The 20,181-nt window shown below is 35.7% G+C and overlaps 1 protein-coding gene across 1 annotated transcript in view; it reads left to right on the top strand.

Annotated features, from left to right (window-relative positions):
- Positions 1 to 20,181, top strand: part of AGPS (alkylglycerone phosphate synthase) — a 137,399-nt gene that overhangs the window by 112,707 nt on the left and 4,511 nt on the right. The window contains exons 18-19 of the mRNA XM_067741444.1: positions 2,791 to 2,890; positions 5,152 to 5,209. Coding sequence (XP_067597545.1) covers positions 2,791 to 2,890; positions 5,152 to 5,209 — 158 coding nt within the window. The remainder of the gene's footprint in view (positions 1 to 2,790; positions 2,891 to 5,151; positions 5,210 to 20,181) is intronic.

The raw sequence follows: 20,181 nt of genomic DNA, 5'->3' as shown, positions 1-20,181 counted from the left end.
AAGTATATTTGGGGTAGAATGTAAAGGCTTAAAATGTGGATTTTAGAGATTATTGGCTGGGCATTCGATTATATCTGAAGGAGGGGAAAAAGGGGCCTTGTTCTGTTTAATAAAAAACTTATAACATGGTAACGCTACTGGTAGCTTAGTGACTGATCTTGGAGAGAAGCTTTCCAAATTAAAGGAGTAAAAATGTACCTGTTCTTTTTTTTTTTTTTTAATTTGGACATATCTTTAAAAATGAACCTTTTATCTTAAAGTTCTTAAACCGCAAGAAAAAAAAGTGTATTTATTTATATTATCACCTAAGTTGATATTTAGTTCTTCTCTTGACAATCTGGTCTGTCAAGCCTCTTATTATTATAAACTGAAAACAAACAGGCCCAATAATCCAAAAGTCATTTGTTAATAGTAAAATCTGAAACATTTAAAGTAATAGAATCTATTTCTGTGTAGTTGAGGATTTTTTATTCTTTTGCTTTGTCAAGTGATAGCTTAACAGATATTATCCTGTCTCCCTTCTTCTGCCCTACCTCTCTATTCAGCATCCCTTGAGACTTCTCCCCCTTGATTATGAAAATACCATTGTGATAAACCACTACTTACTGAAAGTTATTGGGAAGGAAAATATTCTGCCTTAGGACACCTTCTGTAACAATACTTAAGTCCTGGTTCTTTAGAAGGTACTTATAAGGCCTAAGGATCTTCAGTATGTATTGTATTGCAGGTAGATAGAATTGGTATACATATTCTGAATTGATATGTCATTTATTACATAGCTGTTTTTTTAAGAAGGATTTTCTGATAAAAGCCTAATGCTCAGCTTCTGTGATCATCTTATAAAACCAAAGTTTAGAATGTGCAAAGTCTAAGTTAATTGAATGATTTTGCTAAATAGGAGTTTTAAATATAGTTTTTATAGCATATACTTGATTAACGCTTAACTGTAGTTTGATTTGAGCTGATTAACAGTGGCTAAGGAGATTATTCTGTGTTGAGTATAAATGTTGAATGTGTGAGATGTAATTTTTAAACCAGTTTTTTTAAAAAAGCTATTCTGAAATTAATTTAAAATAGTTATAGATCTCATTGAAATCAGAGATCCCAAGGAAAAGAATTCAGCTGTAGGATGCATTTATTAAGTTCATTTATTTCATTTCTGTCTTTTAAAAGGTACTTTGTATATTGGAATAGGAGTTCTAACCCTAAATTTTCTGAGGAAGTTTTGTGGGAAGGACTTCCTAGCCAGTGAGTCTAACATAAGTACAGTACTCCAAAAAGTATACAGCACAAAAATTTTTTAGAAATTAAAGAATAATATAATGACTTTGGCAGCCACACTTTCTCTTGTCCAGATGATTTTGGAAGACATTAGTGTTTAAGTGTCTTAAATGATAGAATTGATCTATTAAAAGGTATTAGTTCTGTCACTTTCTAAAATGGCCCCAGATTAAGGTTTTCCAAAAAATGTTATTTCTACTTTGTTTGAGATAGTGATCACTCAAGCTTTGTTGTAATTTTAGAAGCCTCCTTATCTACTGATAACTGAATTGTGTAATATAGCTCCTGGATTTGTTGGAAGGTGGCAATGTTCTATTAATATTTAGTTATATTTTCTATTTATTGATATTAATGATTCTCATATGAGTAATGTATATTTTACTAATTGCTGTAAACTCATTTCATTCATGTATCGTTTAAATTTATTTAAATTTGGTTATTCATAGTGATAGTGCCCTTGCAGTTAACATGGTTTTCCAATTTTTCTTAAACTTTGTAAATCTGGTAGTTAAAATGTAAACATTCAAGGGATCTTTTTTATGGGTGAATTAACACTAGAAGAAAAACATAGCTGGCAAATTGACAGTAGCATTGTTAAACAGTTCATTTCTTCTGTTCTGAGGCACCTAACATTTGGCCTAAAAGGCCATTAAAATTTTGGATTAGATTCTGTTTGTATTGTGTAGTAAAAAAAAAGTATTTCCTCTGTATTTGCTCTTTCTGTTAAATTAACTTCTTTGTGGGAACCTTTGTAAATTGCATTCAGAGATTTGCCTGTGATTACCTTGGCTCCCTTTTAAATGCTTCACCTAATTACATTTTGAAAGCCCAGATATATATCATGTATATGATTTATTAATCTAACATTCTTGATACCTTTTGCAAATACATATACAACATGCACACATATGGGACCTAGAGTGTAAAACCTTTGGAGATACTCTCTTAAGGCCATGTCATTCAATTTGTTTTCAAAGTTGTTACTAATAATGTGAACTTGGTGAAGGTGCTGTGTTTTGCCCAGTCTGATCATTTTTGGTATTTGAACATTTTTCTTGTTTTCTAGTTTCAAGTTCTCATATGTATTTCTGTTAACTTTGAGGAAGCTTAGAAGACTTATAATGGATCACCAAGTTCCATGTAGTCTGTTTTGGGGCTGTCTATAACTGCAGTATACTTTGTTAAAAAAGAAAAAAAAAATCCCTTCTGAGGAAGTGGAATTTTGTATATTTCAGGCCAGTTGGAGAAATATTTACATTATCTTAAAATTAAAAAAAAATTTTGGGGTAATAGTCCAGACTTACCAAAAAAGTTATAAAAATAGTACAAGTAGTTCTTAGATATCCTTTATCCAGCAAATCTATTTTCCATCCACGGAGTAAGAGGGTGGGTAGAGAATGAGATTATGGCTTAAGCAAATCATTCAAACAATCTTGTCTTTAAGTTTCTAGATGTTAAATCTGATTTCACTTAAAGCCTTGTGGGGGATTTTGTCTGTTTGTTTTTTAGGGTGACTCAGACTTATGATGCAGGTGCATGTATCTATTTCTACTTTGCCTTTAACTACAGGGGAATCAGTGACCCACTGACTGTGTTTGAACAAACTGAGGTAATTTTGCATACATGAATATAGCTCTTACATTCTTTTATTAATTTAAGTAAACTTTACTATCAATTTATGAATTTTAGTTTGACTGTCTTTAATAACTTGTGGTTTACCTGGTTGATAGCCCATAGAAATGAGAAGCATAATTTTTTCACTGGATTGAATACTGAATTAGAAGTCTAAAATTCATATTCCCTATACATATTACAATTAATATTCTAAAATTAATGTTCTGTTGCCTGTGATTCTTTGGATATTACTTATAGTACATAATACCTGATTAAATTAAATAACAGAAGACTATATGGACCCTTGATATCACTTCAGCAGCCCAGCCAGCTCCATATGGTGACTGCTTTTGAGGTCAGCGGCTCTAAAGCTCTTGGCCTATGTTGCTGTAATTTCCTAATTCTAGGTTTATAATTTTTTTGTTTGCTTAAGTTTTATGTAGGCCTTTGAGGTTCATTTGCCAGCAGTTTCTATTACATTTCTTAAATGACCTTAAGCGTCTAATTTTTATAACGCCTTCTGTTTGATAGTCAATATTTCTGATGACAAGTATGCCTAGGGTTGAAGAAACAGACTAGACTGTGGAGGAAGCAGGAGGAGACTGGGGTTTGTTAAAAATAAAACCTCAGGTGTCCTAGTGTTAATTCTGTTGCCTGCCTGCCAAAGGTAGTACCACAAGGTGATTTTCAGTGGCACACTTTTAGACCCAAACCACAGGGTATGGTTGGCTCCCTCTTATGCCTCCTTTTTTTTAAAAAAAAAAACAAAAAAAAACACAGCTTTTCTGAAGTATAATTGAGATATAGTAAACTGCACATAATATGTACAGTTTCATGGGTTTTGACCTATGTATGCACCTGTGAAATTGTAACCCCAATCAAAATAATGAACATATCCATCATCCTCAAAAGTTTGAGTCCTGGGCTTCCCTGGTGGCACAGTGGTTGAGAGTCCGCCTGCCGATGCAGGGGACACGGGTTCGTGCCCCGGTCCGGGAAGATCCCACATGCCGTGGAGCGGCTGGGCCCGTGAGCCATGGCCGCTAAGCCTGTGCGTCTGGAGCCTGTGCTCTGCAATGGGAGAGGCCACAACAGTTTTGGTGTTGCCCTCTGGCTACCCAAAGGCCCCTTCCCCATAGTACTACAAAAATGAAAGTGTTCCTTCTTTCCCAAGCCAAACAGCCATTCTCTAAGTGCTGCTGGTTTCAAGTAGTTACTGCTTTACATAAAATAATTTGTTAGAAGACATAGTCTCTTAGAGTAGGGCTAGCATATGTATGATTCATTTGAAAAACCCTAAATCCTCAGTGATGAGGGTTCTTATAAATTACTTTGCAATGAGATGTGGTCCATCTGTCCCTCCTGAAGGGAGGGTCTCTTCTACTGTGGCCTAACTCTGATGGTTTATACACACCCAAGTAATTCTAGGAGGTTCAAGGCACTGTAGGGATTTTACCTCATATCTGTTACATACTCATGAATTGAATGTAATTCCAGTTTCTGTAACCCTTCTTTCACCCTGTACTTCAGTCATTCTATATATTGCTTTAAGTGTTTATCTTTCTAACCTTATTGCTCTTTAAGGAGCCTAGTTGGAGCCTAACATGTTAAGAGGATAAAACAAGGTGTTTTTTTTCACACTTAGATATCCATAAGCCTGAGAAGTAATTTGTCCCAAGGCATTGACCTAAGAAATGTTCTCCATAAGGGTTTTTACCGTTAATCCCTGATAGCTTTGTAAGTAATCTTGAGTCTTATGCCCACTGTATGATATTAGGTGAGTAATTTAACCATCTAAGCCTCATTTTCTTTATCTGTGAAATAGGAGTAATTGAAATTATTCCATAAGGCTTTAGTGAAAATAACTGAGTAATTCCAGGTAAATTGCTTAGTACTTTTCTGGACATACCATATACAGTCAATTAATGTTTGTTGGTATAGTGAGATGTTTACTTCAGAGTAGGACCGGACTCCTCACAAAACTTTTTAGTGCTGATGAATTGGTCATTTTGCCTTCTTTTTTCTTTTCTAGAATCTTGATGTAACAATTGTAGACACTGCGACTATTCACTAGAAAAAAACTTATAAAGCTAGGCTGCATATTTTAATTGCTCTTTAAATACAGTTAACCTAAGAGAAAGGAAAATTAGGCTTCTCCTTTATTATTTAACCCAGAAAGTATGTATCTCCTTTGGGAGTTGGGTCTTACTCTTTCACCTCAAAGTGATCTATTTGTTGTTTTGTTTCCAAATACAGGCAGCTGCTAGAGAAGAAATCCTCGCTAATGGAGGGAGCCTGTCGCATCACCACGGAGGTATTCTTTTTTGGGGATAGAATTTCTAATATTCCTACTGTTTAAAATATTTGGTTTGATACAGTGCTAGGGGGAGTCATAATATGAGTAATTTGAGAGCACTAGGGCTCTCTTTGAAGTTGTTATGTCTGTCACTGAGGTTGCCTGTGCTGTGGTAGTAACTGACAGAAGCTTGATTTGACAAGCCTGCCTAGATAACAGAACCTAGACAGCCTTCTGAGTTCTCAGGAACTTCATGTCACCCAAGATAGCCCAGCAAACCTGGGAGGTATTTGACCATTAGAGCAAAAATTTTTAAAGGGGGAAAAAGAACCTACCTAAATGTTTTTTGTTTTTTTAAATAAATTTATTTATTTTATTTATTTTTATTTTTGGCTGCGCTGGGTCTTCGTTGCTGTGTGCAGGCTCTCTCCAGTTGCAGCGAGCGGGGGCCACTCTTCATTGCGGTGCGCAGGCCTCCCATTGCAGTGGCCTCTCCTATTGGGGAGCACAGGCCCCAGGGGCGTGGGCTTCAGTAGTTGTGGCACGCGGGCTCCAGAGCGCAGGCTTAGCAGTTGTGGCGCACAGGCTCAGCTGCTCCGTGGCATGTGGGATCCTCCCAGGCCAGGGCCCGAACCCATGTCCCCTGCACTGGCAGGCAGACTCCCAACCACTGCACCACCAGGGAAGCCCTACCTAAATGTTTTTCATCCACTATTGGAATGTAGCTAAAGTCAGTTGTACTATATATTGAATAGCTGTTTGTTCTGCCCACCCAAAATTCAGCAAATTAATCAAGGCGGGATATGAAAAAATCTTCTTTTCAAGATTTTAATGCTGTTTTTAGTATTTCTTTTTGATCATTGTAGTATTTTTATTGGAGAGTTGATCACATCAGTAATAAAAATTATGATATATCTACCTATGTTATATCTACCTAGACATATCTACCAGTGTTTTTAATATATCCCTCAATATAAATTGGTACCTAGAAAATATATGTGTAGATTTTTTTAATTAAAAAATTTTTTTAGGGAAGTGCATGAAGGTAAATGACCACTGAATTTAAAAATTTCAGCTTATACTCCTACTCTGGATACTCCATATCCCTGTTTCCCTGTTTGATTTTCCATCATAGCATTTAGCATTATCTAACATGCTATATATTTATACTTCTTGAGATTAGCTATCTCCTCCTACTGGTAAGTAGGATCCATAAGGACAGGGACTTCTGTTTCATTTCTGTGTACCAGCACCTAGAACAGTGCTTGGCCCCAGTCAGCCCTCCATACATGTTTGTAGGATGATTGAAAGAATTTTGGTAGAAAACAGAGTGGGCTGTGGAGGATCTGTGTTCATATGACATCATTGCAGGCAGGCCTGAAGAAGATTGCTAATGTGGATGAATGAAATAGACAATTCCCAGCATCATTGTATCAATTTAATCTTTTGCATTCCCTCTACTTTTTCTTAACCTCCACAAATAAATTTCTAACTTAGCTGACTGATAAGCATTAAGGTGAATGAATTTGTTCTTTTCCTCCTTTTCCTGTTTATTACCTTTTGATGGAGATTCTAATGAATGCTAGAACGACAAAAATGAAGAAGGGAAGAAACTGGATATTAGAAATGTCTCAAGTGAAATTAAAAACTTTTGATTAATCTAAAAGTCTAAACCTAATTTTGGAACTATAAACATGAGGTATTTCATAAAGGTGCTTAGAATTTTAGCACCTTCCTTTAAAATGTTCAGAAAGCTATATACTTTACTTTAAATCTTTTTTGTATATTTTATTTTAGGATGCCACTATATTGCTATGTAATTTACAAGTATACTTGTAAAATTACATAATATCATTAAGTAATATGTTCTTCATTCTAAATTGATTTCATGGAGGGAGGAAACAGAATAATTTAGCTATAATTAATTATTTGAAGAAAAAAAGAATTTTCCTTTCCATAGCCAACAATTTTGCCTTTTGGTACATGTCAGCAGCCAACAAGTGCACTTTTTCCTTTAAGGTCAGGAACTGTAGGAGCTATGTTTGTGATAGTAAATATGAGAGAGATGTGATTCTGCAAGAGGGTGAGAATAGCCAAATCTTGTACTATATAGAAAGAAACAGAGGCTTAATTGTTATTTAGATAACTGGGTTATATGAACTAATTTCCTTAATTGTGAGAGGATGTTCTTCGTTTACTTAAGCTTTACAGTGAGATAAATTCTACAGAAGTTATGGAAATGACCAAATGACCTGCAACATTGTGGAGGAAAGCCAAACCAATGCTTTTTTTTCTTGCTAATGACATTTTACTCCTTTAGGATCTATGAGGATATTCAGGTCCCACCAATAGTGTCTATATATGAGATGCTGAAAGTCTAGTATGGCAGAAGTGTTGACAATACTTATTCAGGTACACCCCAGACACTGAGAGCTTCTTAGCAGGCTCTAACATAACCTACATAAACATACTTGAAATAATGTATATGTGAAGCTGTCATTACAGGGAAAAAAAAAATACACACAAATTTAAAATAATAAAGAGTTAAGTAATTCTAGTAGAAATTTATTTGAGACTTAGACTTTATTTGTGAAAGCTGTGGTTAATAATCTGTTTTATTATTCAGTAAACAAATAGAAATTAATTTAAAGAATAGTTGAAAAGATATAAACCTTAATTAACCAAAAGATCATGATTATTCAATTCTTGATTCCAAAGCAAAAAATATAAATAGCTCCTGGGATATTTTTGATACCAAGTATGCCTAATGCCCTTTTTTTTTTTTTTTTTTGCCGTACGCGGGCCTCTCACTGTTGTGGCCTCTCCCATTGCGGAGCACAGGCGATGTGCAGGCTCAGCGGCCACGGCTCACGGGCACAGCCGCTCTGCGGCATGTGGGATCTTCCCGGACCGGGGCACAAACCCGCATCCCCTGCATCGGCAGGTGGACTCTCCACCACTGCGCCACCAGGGAAGCCCCCTAATGCTTTTTAATATTGTTGTATAATATGTTTTCCACATTATAAATATTACTGGTCCACTAGGCAATAGGATTTCAAAGAATGGTAGTCCTTCCCTTGAAGGATCTTACAGTCCAGTAAAGTAAAATATTATAGCATTTCAAAAGGCTGCTGATCAAAACTGGTAGGTTTATGATACCATCATATTTTAACCAAGATAAGAGTCTCCCATTTTCTTTGAAAAGCACTCAAAAGGTGACTTTAATAAACATGTAAATGCTATAGATGTTAAAACATCAAAGAGAAGGAAGATAAAATAGGGAAAGGAATTAACATTTATAAAGCTGTAAATATTTGCTAGGTGCTCTGCATGACAGTCTCCTTTAATCCTGATCAAAATGCTGTGGAGTAGATATTGTTCCTGTCTTTCAGATGAAGATATATTAAGCCTCTGAGTGTACAGTAACTTCAAAGTATCAGCAATAGTTGTTAGTGCCAGAATTTGAGTTTGAACTCAGTTCATCCTGCTTCAGGGTCCTTGTCCTCTGACTTAAGAACATAATAGTGAAAATAGGCCAAAAGCTAAAAAGATTGAAATTGAAAGCCTTTGAAAAGAGGCACATGCATTTAAAAGTATATGAGAAGAAATACTAAACATTAGTCTTTCTCTTTTAAAATATAAAACCTCTGTTTCTTTAATTTTAACACTAAGTTAGTTGCTTGTCCTGCTTTAGATGTTAAAACAGAAATGAATGAACATTTTAATTTCCTCATCATAGCTATTTCATTGTTTTCTCAGTTCTTGCACATAAGTCAGTTTGACTTTCTGGTTGTTTTTATACTTCCTGATTATAGGTTTCTAACATGTCAGCAGTATCAGGTAATAAAACAAATGCAGGTCAGATCGTGTTACAATAAAACTCCTTGTATAATTTATGTGCATTTTCAGGTTCTAGGCTTATAAGCCTTTTTTTGTTGAAGACTCCAAGGTTGATGAAATAATTTAATTTTAGAAATTATTAACTTGAACTTCAATGTAGCAAGGTTTGATTGCATATTAATTTATTGAGAGGTTCTGCCTCATTTAAATAGGAATCTTTTATTTCTATCACATTTCTCATATTTTTTATTTTCATGCAGTCAAAAATATGACTGTGTGTAAACAAATTCTGAACTACTTGGATTCCTCTATGGCTTTGAAAAAGAAACTAGGTAAGCCTGAACACAAAATATATTTCGTATGTGCTGGTAAAATGAAGATGCTTTCCCTTTGCTAGGTTGTCTTCTAAACCACTTTATAAACACTGGCGTGCTCCAGGGCTCAGCCCAGAGCCAGATCGTTCCTCCGTGTTTCCTCACTCCCTCAATGATTACTTCAGTCCCAGGACTTAAAACCATCCTTATGCTGATGACTCCCAAATACCAGAAGGGATCACCACCACCACCCTAGTTCAAATCACTGTTTTTTCTTGCTGGGACAATTGCAGCCTCTTAATTGGTCTGTCCACCTTCACTCCTGTTCCCCTGCTGTCATCTCTCTTGCTGCCCAAGTAATCTTTTTAAAATTCATTATTTTCTCCTCACATTCAGAATAAAATCCAAAGTCCTTATTAGGTTCTTCAAGGATATACATTGTGTGTTTTATCTCTCTGTCTTCATCTCTTACTACTTTTTCCCTCCAGCAGTAGTGTCCTTCTTGCTATTTCTCAGGCATATCAACCCTCTTCCCCCTTCAAGGCGTTTGCTATTTATTCCGTCTCTTCCTGATGTTCTTTCTCTTGTTCCCCCCCCCACCCCCGCCGCCAGGTATTTGCATGGCTCACTTTCCCATCATGAAGATCTCTGATAGAAATGTCACCTTCTTAGAGGCGTCTTCCCTATTCTCTTGTATAGTTTATGTGTTCCTCATTCGAACAAGTTCAATGAGGTTACTGACTGTATCTTGTCCGTCACTGTGTTCCCCAGTCCCTAGAACAGTGACTGGCTGTTCTACATAGAAGTAGATGCTCAATGAATATGTTACGTGTGTAGTTAAGTGCCCAAGCGCTCACAGAATTTGGGGCAATTTTGCAAATTCTCAGACATCTCTGAATCTTTCATGTTAGAATGGCATTAGTCTCCTTGCTAATTTAGCTTCAAACGTTTAATAATCAGGCCTTGTTTGAATATAGGGTCATGTTTAATCATGAAAAGGCTCAGTTTATTTTATAATATTTCTGAGAATGTGTATTAGCAGAGTCAGTTATTCAGTGGAAAAGTAGGGTAAAATAATGTGCCTTTCACTACAACTGCCCAACACCAGCCATTTTAGTGTTCTTCCGTAGATGTATTATATATGTAAGATTCCATTTAAGCCTTTATCTTAAAACAAATGCAAGTTTGAGAGGCTTACAAACAGAGGGGAAAAAACATAGGCTTTGGAATCAAATCTGTATTTGACTCTTGGCTCTGTACTTAACTACCTGTGTGACCTTAGGGAAATAACTTCTCTGAGCTGCAGTTTTCTCATCTGCAAAATGGGAATAGTACCTACCTCAGATTATTGTAACACTTAAGTGTGATAATGTATATAAAGAATCAGAAGTGTCCTGCATATAGTAGGTGCTTAAGAAACAGTAGTCTTCTAAAAAAATAAAAGCAGTAGACAGCACCAAGTGAAACTCTGGTTTGTATTCTTAACCCCCTACTCTAACCATTGAAGAAAGGGTTATAGTTTATTTGAAAAAGACCCATATATTCAAGGGATATAATTCAACAATTGTCTTAATATTTTCATCTATAACCTGCAGTTAGTCTCACCCTATAGGAGGTTCTGTTACAATCTGTATGAAAGAGCAGCATAATTGGCAACAAAATTTGCTATAAAAAATGTCTATTTTCATACATGCTTCTCTGCTTAAAGTTAATCATCTAATTTGTAAATTTCAAATATCCTGTGCTATTCAATATAGTTTCATAAAGCAGAAATCTTTCCATATAAATTTTAAATAGAATGGGTTTAATTATCCTTCTAAAGTTAATAATAGAGCTCTCAAAAGATTGCTTTTTACATGTGTAGAAAAGATTTTCCTTAATTTGCATCCTGAACTTAAAACTCAAGGCAACCTCATAGGAGCATCTTTAGTTGCTGACCTTCAGGCAGTATCATGACATTCTCAGTACCATTTTTGAGTTCAAAAGTAGAAGGGCTGGGGGTTGGGAGAGTATTGATGCAGTTTCTCTTAGAGGGTTTGGCCTGTAATTGTGATTAATAACAGTTGCTTTCACTATCTGGAAACAGACAGGCTGGTTTGTCTGCCTACAATCATGCTGTGATAAATGGAGCTATTTTAACTCTGGTTTTGTGTATCAAAGAAAACAGATGTAGTCTGGAACTGGAGGCTATAGGAAGTATAAAGCCTGCTTAACTTAATCTTCATAGTGCTTGTTTTTGTAACTGACGAGCTGGTCAGTTTAAACAGCAGCATTTATGTCAGCCATATATTTAAATTTCAATTTACGACTTAAGTTTTTAAGTTGTTCATTTGCTAAAATTATACCTAAGGCCTTGTCAGGAAGTAAAAAACCTTGATTAAATATAACCAGTCTTAGTTTAAATATTGATGTCTTTATCTAACCAAAATTATTTCCTATTGTTCAGAGAATAATTATGGGGTAGCTGCTCTTAACAATTTTTGTGGTCTTAACATAATCCAATAGTATGAGGAACTTTAAAAGTAAAAAAAGACTACTCGAAATAATGAGCAAAAGATCAACTTTGTTAAAAACCTATAGTGTGAAATAAAAGACATACAGATTGGAAAGGATGAATGAAACTATTGCTGTTTATAGATGACATGATTGTCTGTGTAGAAAATCTGCCCCCCACCCCAAAAAATCTACTAGAACAAGATCAGCAAGATCGCAGAATACAAGAGCACACACCAAGATCAATTGCATTTCTATATATTAACAACAAGCATATAGAAACTGAGATTTAAAATGCAAGTACCATTTACATATGCTCCAAATTAAACATTTAAATTAACAAAATATGTACATGCCTATGCATAAATCTAATAAAATATATACAGGATCTGTGTTCTGAAAATAACAGAATGCTGATGAAAAAAATCAAAGACCTAAATAAATGGAGAGATGTGTTCATGGATTGGTAGAAAACGACATGGTATAAAGATGTCAATTCTCCCTAGATTGATCTACCTATTTAATACAATTGCTTTCAAAATTTCAGAAAGATTTTTAGTAGATATAGAAAAGATTATTCTCAAATTTATATGGTAAGGCAAAGGAACTAGATGGCTAAAACAATTCTGAAAAAAGAACAGAGTCATAGGAATCAATTTTCAAGACTTATAATATACAGTCATCAAGACTGTGTGGTATTGGAAGAGTGACATATTGATCAATGGAACAGAATAGAGAGCTCAGAAATAGACCCACACGAATATGTCCAACCAATTTTGACAAAGGCATAAAGCAGTCCAGTGGAGGAGGTATATAGCTTTTTCACCAAATGGTGCTGGAACAATTGGACATTGATAGGTTAAAAAAAAAAAAAAAAAGAACCTTGATCTGAACCTTACGCCAAAATTAACTCAACACAGATAATATGCTTAAATGTAAAACATAAAATAATAAAACTTTTAGAAAAAAAACAAGAGAAAATATTCAAGATCTAGAGTTGGGCAAAGAGTTCTCAGACTGTTCCCCCAGAGTACAATCCATTACAGGAAAAATTGATAAATTGGATCTCATCAAAATTAAAAATGTTTGCTCTGTGAAAGACTGTTAAGAGGATGAAAAGTTAGGCTACAGAGTAAGAGAAAATATGTGCAAACCACATATCCAATAGAAGACCTATATCTATAATATATAAAGAACTCTCAAAACTCAATAGTAAAATACAAACAATTCAATTAGAAACTGGGCAAAAGACATGAAGAATCATTTCACTGAAGAGGATATACAAATGACAAATAATTACATGAAAAGATGTTCAACATCAATAACCATTAGGGAAATGCAAATTAAAACCACAAGAGAAACCACTATCCACCTATCAGAAAGCTAAAATAAAAAAATAGTGGCAGTGTCATGCTGGCAAGGATGTAGAGAAATTAGATCAATCATACATTACTGGTTGGAACATAATGTGATACAGTCATTCTGTAAAAACAGTTGGCAGTTTCTTATAAAATCAAACATGTAACTACCATTCAACCCAACAATTATACTCTTGGGCATTTATACCAGAGAATTGAAAACATAAACCTGTATATGTATATTCAGAGCAGATTACTCATAGTAGTCCCAAACTGGAGTAAGCTCAGATGTCCTTCAACCATTAAATGGCTAAACAAACTGTGGTACGTCTATACCATGGAAGACGACTCAGCGGTAAGGGGAAACGAACCATTAACGCATGCAGCAACTTGGATGAATCTCCAGGAAATTATGCTGAGTGAAAAAAAGCCAATTCTGAAAGGTTGCATTCTGTGTGATAGTATTTCTACAACATATTTGAAATGACAAAATTAGAGAAATAGAGAACAGATTGGTGGTTTCCAGGAGTTGGGTGTGGGGTGGGGATGACTATAAATAGGCAACACAAGAATCCTTGTGGGGACGGATATGTTCTGTATCTTGACTATATCAGTGTCAATATGCTGGTTGTGATTTTGGTCTTTTGATAGCTACCAGATGAGTATAGCCTTTCCAGTATTGAATCTTTATCAGATTACCATAAGGTAGCAGAAAGTTTGTTTTACCCTTAACTTTTTTTCCTTCAGTTTCTTCTTTGTTATTGGCTTTTTCTCACAAAACTTAAAGTTGATTATAATATTTTTCCACTGAAGCAATGTTGTAAATAGTGAGATTCTAAGACCAGACTGTAAAAGCCAATTTAATCCATGATGTAATTGAGCATTTAACTATTTCAGCTGTGTCATAGGATGAACAGATTTGAGAGCTGACAGAAAATCTGTTGTAAGAATGTATTGTTCCCTGCTCCTTCCTACCCTTGCAATTACAGATGCCCAGTCCCAGACAAAGGGCAGGGACAACGTTGTGTTTGCCATCTCTTACCTTGTGCTATATATACCTGTAGTAACTTCCAGCTTCAGGTGTATTTTCTCAGCCACTAGGAGAGAGTAGGTGGCTTGGATAATACCACTTCTCTTTGGACCTCTAAAGAGAACTTTTTCTCCCTAGCAATTTTATGACCAAGACTCTTCTAAGTGCTAGGTGTTAGTCTCAGAATACCTCTACTACATTATTATATTGTTAGAGAATAATTAACTTTTTATAGTCAGTTTCAGGTGATTAGCAGACAGTTAATCCTAATAGATATTTTCAAGTGTAAGATCTGTTAAAAGTAACTTTAGGTAAAGTTAATTTTTAATGTTCTGTCTTTGGTGTCTAACATAGAAATCACTAGAGTACTTGTGGCTATTTAAATTTAAATTAATTAAAATGAAATAAAAATGTATTTCCTCATTTGCAGCAGCCACCTTTCAAGTGCTTGATATCCACATGTGGCTAGGGGCTACTGTGTTAAATACTGCAGATACAGAACATTTCTATCGACACAGGAAGTTCTACCAGACAGTGCTGTGAAGCTTTATTACATATATATTTTCACACATTGGCTGGGAAAATGGCCCACAAATACGGCTTAAAAGTTTTTTTCAGTAGATATTAGATTCAAGTCTTTAGGAGTTAAGTTCTGAAATAAACTAGCATTTGTCATTAATGGTAGGTTTTCTCAGAGTATAACTTCTGTCTACCACTTTTTCCAGAATTTCTTTCAGTTTGGTCAGTAGCCTCAAATTTAGAACAAGGTCACCTTGCTATAGTAAAAGCCATTCACTGCTAATCCAGTTGGTTGTAGCAGTGAAGATATGTTGCTTTTATGGAAATTGTTCGGGCTCCTAGGAGACAGACCTTTGTAAACATATAGTCCGAGATTTCTTGGTCTTGTCACTGTTGACATTTTTGACTAGATTCTTTGTGTGGGAGCCGTCCTGTGCATTGTAGTATGTTTAGCAGCATCCCTGGCCCCTGCCCACTAGATGCTGGTAACATCGCCCCAGTTATGACAACCAAAAACTTCTCTATACATTGCTTAGTGTCCCTTAGGGTGCAGAATTGCCTCTGTTGAGAGCTATTGATATAGTCCAAAGGCTCCTAGAGATTTGAAGGAAAAGAGAGTTAGGTTCTGTGACATACCTTCTCCTATCTTAGCTAATACAGAATAGCTCTGAGTATATCCAAGAAATAATGTCAGAATATAGGGAATGCAAGGCAGATAAAACCAAAGGAAATTAAGGAAACCCAAATTGCCTTTCCCTGGATATTTGCATCCCTACATCTTATCTAAAATGGCTTACAGATAACTGTGGTTCAACATTTATTTTTTAACTAACATTTTTTGAATTCTTACTGTGTGGCATACACTATATTATGCAACAGGACTACAAAAATGAATAAAACATGGCCCTAGTCTTCAAGAAGCATATCATGTTGACTGTCCTTATCTATTTCATGTTATTTGGCCATTTACTTGCTTTCAGCTCTGTTGTATAGGCATTAATTGCCACTTGGTTTAAACTTTGAGCGTGTCAAGCCATCTTTTGGGGATGTTAGCAGAATTAGCACTTGATTGTGTTCTGAAGACAGATTGAATCCAGCTCTTGTGATCTGTTATTACCTTGATAATTCAGGCTTTTTTTTCTATTTCATCATCTCTAAAGACCTATTTAAGGATCTGTAAGATCTTAGAGCTGCTATATAAACTGCACAGATAAAACCTTAGCATAAAGAAAACTGACATATAAAAATATTTAATAAGAGAAAAATCTTATAATACCAGATTTTAATTATCTATGAATCTTTCATCTTGATGTCAGAAGTTTCATTAGTAGTAGAAAATATGTCAGATGACTTAATAAATCAAACGTGACTTTAAGTATCCACTAAGCGTTAAATTAGACTCCGTGGTATTCATAGTCCCATCTCATGTGTCTTGAAAAGCTGGGTATTCACATCCCTCAGCTGGAAACCTGTTGGCTTCAGCATGTACCTCCACCAAAGCCAAACACACACACACAGATGCCTTAGAGCACAAACCGACGGACAACTAAATCCTCTTTGCAGGTTGAATGCTCTACCCCACACACAAGTGCCTTATAGCACAAACAGATGGACAACTAAACCCTCTTTTCAGGTTGAACGTTCTACCCCACGCCACTCCCTCCCAAAGAAACATCATCATAGTCAGATCACCAGATACCAGAAAGAGTGGAAATTGTCCATTGTCCTTCTCTTTTCTCATCAGTACAGATCAAGTTGCACGGGGCCAGAACCTCATCTGACAGGAGGTTGGTGTCCCTTTAGCGCTAGTTCCTTAGATAATCCACCAGTAGTTTAGTTGGATTAATTAAATCTTGAAATACAAAGTCAGTGCTCAGATCACTCATACAAGAAGCTAAATCTAGATTTTCTTTTTTAAATCTGACCTGTAGAATAGTGTTAAAAAGGTATCCAGGATGCCCAAAGTAGAACTTTCAAAACACTGTTATTTCAATAACGGTTAGGTGCTTTTAACTTTGGCTAAATTCTCCTTCTGAGCTTCAGCTTCAGTAATCTTCTAAATGTACAGCCCATTTCATAATTTGTTTTTAATTTTTTTATAAATTCATTTTATTTATTTTTATTTGTAGCTGAGTTGGGTCTTCGTTGTTGTGTGCGGGCTTTCTCTAGTTGCAGTGAGTGGGGGCTACTCTTCGTTGCAGTGTGCAGGCTTCTCATTGCAGTGGCTTCTCTTGTTGCAGAGCACAGGCTCTAGAGCACAGCCTTAGTAGTTGTGGTGCACAGGCTTAGCTGCTCCGTGGCATGTGGGATCTTCCCAGACCAGGGCTCAAATCCATATCCCCTGCATTGGCAGGCGGATTCTTAACCACTGTGCCACCAGGGAAGCCCATGATTTGTTTTTTAAATAAGTGTATAATAAGTCTTTTCAGCCTTGTAATCAAATTCATAATTCAGAGAGTTTTTAATTTAGCTAAAAAGAACTCTGGCTAGCAGACCCTAGATGTGTCCCTTTTAAGATGAGATTATTAGGTAGTTTCTGCTAAGTCTTCAGTCCCTTAGACCACAAAGATTAGTTCCAGATAATTTTTGGTGGCTAGGCTGGCCAACATGTTCACATTTTCCACACACAAGACTCCCATTACCCATCCCTCTTATATACATGTCTGTTCATTCTTTGCTGTTGATCTTCCCACAAAATATATTATTTCTTGGGGCTGTTAGCATCCAAAGGGGACTGTTGAGCCTGTGATTTCAAAAAGCTTCTATTTTCTCTGTTCCAAAGTATAATTTTTTTTTAAGATTTTTTTTTTGATGTGGACCATTTTTTAAGTCTTTATTGAATTCGTTACACTATTGCTTCTGTTTTATGTTTTGGCTTTTTGGCCGCAAGGCATGTGGGATCTTAGTTGCCCAATCAGGGATCAAACCACACCCCCTGCGTTGGAAGGCGAAGTCTTAACCACTGGACCGCCAGGGAAGTCCCCAAAGTATAATTTTTAAATGTACTGTATATTATGGAAAAAACACAAAATACTTATTTTATTCTGTCTGTATATACAGTATAAGAAATTAAATCGTAAAAAAGTGAACTCCACTTTTAATTTAAGCAGACAAAGAATTTCCTCCATTAGTTTTCTGTATTTGGCTGGCCTATGATTTTTGTACCTTTAAAAATACATCTAAGACTCTTAAATACCTGGCTTAAGTATTTTGAGCATTGAATATGTAGAAAAAAATGAGAATTATGGAATACGGGATCTCTTTCTTATTTTCAGAAATGGTGGATTTGGCTTTTTGTAGCTCTAGTGTTGGCTCTCAAGCTAGGTTTACACTTCTAGAGGATCAGAAGTCACAGGAGTGTAGCTGAGTCAGTAGTCATGAATACCCCACATCAGGTAATCCAGGTCTGGAAAGAGGAATAAGCTTCATGTGGTATGAAGGTACACATGACTTTTCATGGATAACTGTACATACAAGGAATGTTGAAGTAGTCTTTGGCCACCTGTTATTTGCTGTTTTCATTCATCCATTCTCCCCTTTAGTATGGCATGCTTCCTTTTCTGAAAATGAGTCTACAGATATGTAAGCAGCTACTATATAGTTGTGCACACACGTGTGTTACACATGTCCAGATCAGTATAATAAGCTAATTTCTAAAATGCCTAGCAGTGCAAATAAAGATTGTACAAATGGCATTATTATTGTTGTTGTTTAACTCTAGAATAAAAGTCTTCTACTTTGAAGTATGATCCCATCTTTGGGATTAGGGCCTTCGATGTTTCATTGTTGCTTTTTTAATTTATCAATTCATCTGAGGCAGCCAGAGAAGGTTCTCTAGAATTTTATGAAGACTATTTCCAATAATCTCATATTATAAACGCTTATTAAGCGTTTTTACTTAAACTCTCTTTTCTCTGTGTACATTTATCCTGTAATGTAGTTGACTTAAATTGTTAAGCAAATCCAAAAAGATTTCTAGTCCCTTTAATTGCATAAACTGTGATTTCTGACCTCAGTTCAAATTCTGTTATCACTAACAGAAGAAGCTTACAGACCTCTGCCATCAGGCCATCAAGGGGTTAAATTATTTTATCAGATATGTTTTTGAGGGGCCACAGCTATGCTGCCTGTACTGCCTTTTATTTTTTTAACTTTCTAGTTCACTAATCAAATGTATGTTAGATTGATTATTGTAAAAGTATAAACCATAGAAAATTTGACAAGATAGATGTGTAAATTATCCTTCTGACAGAACTAATGATGCACTTCAAGCACCTTCTGTTTTACAGCGCTTGGTGAGCGACTTCATTAAATATGCAGTGGCTGTTGGGTGGCTTCTCAGAGGATGGTTCAGCTCCTTGTGGAATTGGATTATTACTAGAGGTGTAAAACGAGGCAGACGAGCTAGCTGTTGGGCATCCTGCTGAGGTTCTAATGTGCTCCATCTTGTCGGAGCAGTTGTTTGCAGTCTTTTCAGGACAATTACATCCATAACCACAGGACACATTCAGTGAAACTATATTACAGATAACAGTGGAGACTGGCATTGACTGCTTTTTATCCCACTCTCTTGAGTTGCCTCAGTGCTGGTAGCTTAAAATAATGCCACTTCTACCATTCACAGAGTAGTTTTTTTTTTTTTTCTTTTAATACCTTGGAGCAAATCTGGAAATAACTGATTTGTAACTTTTTCTAAGTGCAAAAATCGTAGGATATTTGGAGTGAAAAGATTCAGTAGCTTCTAATCCCTTTGCATATGAGAAAACTAAGGCTGAGGCATTGCGGTGAGTTGTCCCTTAGGGAGATCGTAGGAGGACCTGGTAGAACATCTTTTAGGTGGTAGAGATTGCATGAATAGCAGTTTGTACTGTTTGGCTTCTGGTTTTAGAGCTCTTTTAAACAGAATTTTTCTTTTGAATTTAAGATTTCTTTTTCCTGCTGTAGAGCATTTTTCCTCATCTTAATACCAGCAATGCTTCTTTATTTCTAGAAGCCAAGCAGAAATATTTTGCTTTCTGAGAATGTCATGCTATTTATTATTTTAATGACAACTGGTGGTTTCCTGGAGCACTGGACACAAAAGACGGTTTGAGTTGAGCTTAAAATGGTATTTAAGTTTTCCAAAAGGGAGATGCTGTGGTGGATCACTGAAGCTTGATAAATGAGAGTGCATTTTAGAATGACAGGCTGAATACTTTAATGAAAGAAGGCTTCCCATTTTAGTTGGCCAATTAAATCGCTGCTGATGACTTTGGATCATTAATGAACATTTGTGGAAAATGACCATTTGAATTCAATTATTACAATACATTTGAAAAGTACTAACCACAAATAATCCTACCCGTAAATAAGATTTATCCATTTTCCCATAGATAAATCAGCATCCTGCTTTGCTTTTTAATGCCAAAGCAAATTGACATTTCAGAATTCTTTTAT

This window comes from Pseudorca crassidens, chromosome 6, assembly GCF_039906515.1.
Source record: "Pseudorca crassidens isolate mPseCra1 chromosome 6, mPseCra1.hap1, whole genome shotgun sequence".
NCBI classification, from domain to species: domain Eukaryota; kingdom Metazoa; phylum Chordata; class Mammalia; order Artiodactyla; family Delphinidae; genus Pseudorca; species Pseudorca crassidens.
Note: the sequence above shows the minus strand (reverse complement) of the source record. Positions and strands in the feature narration are given on the sequence as shown.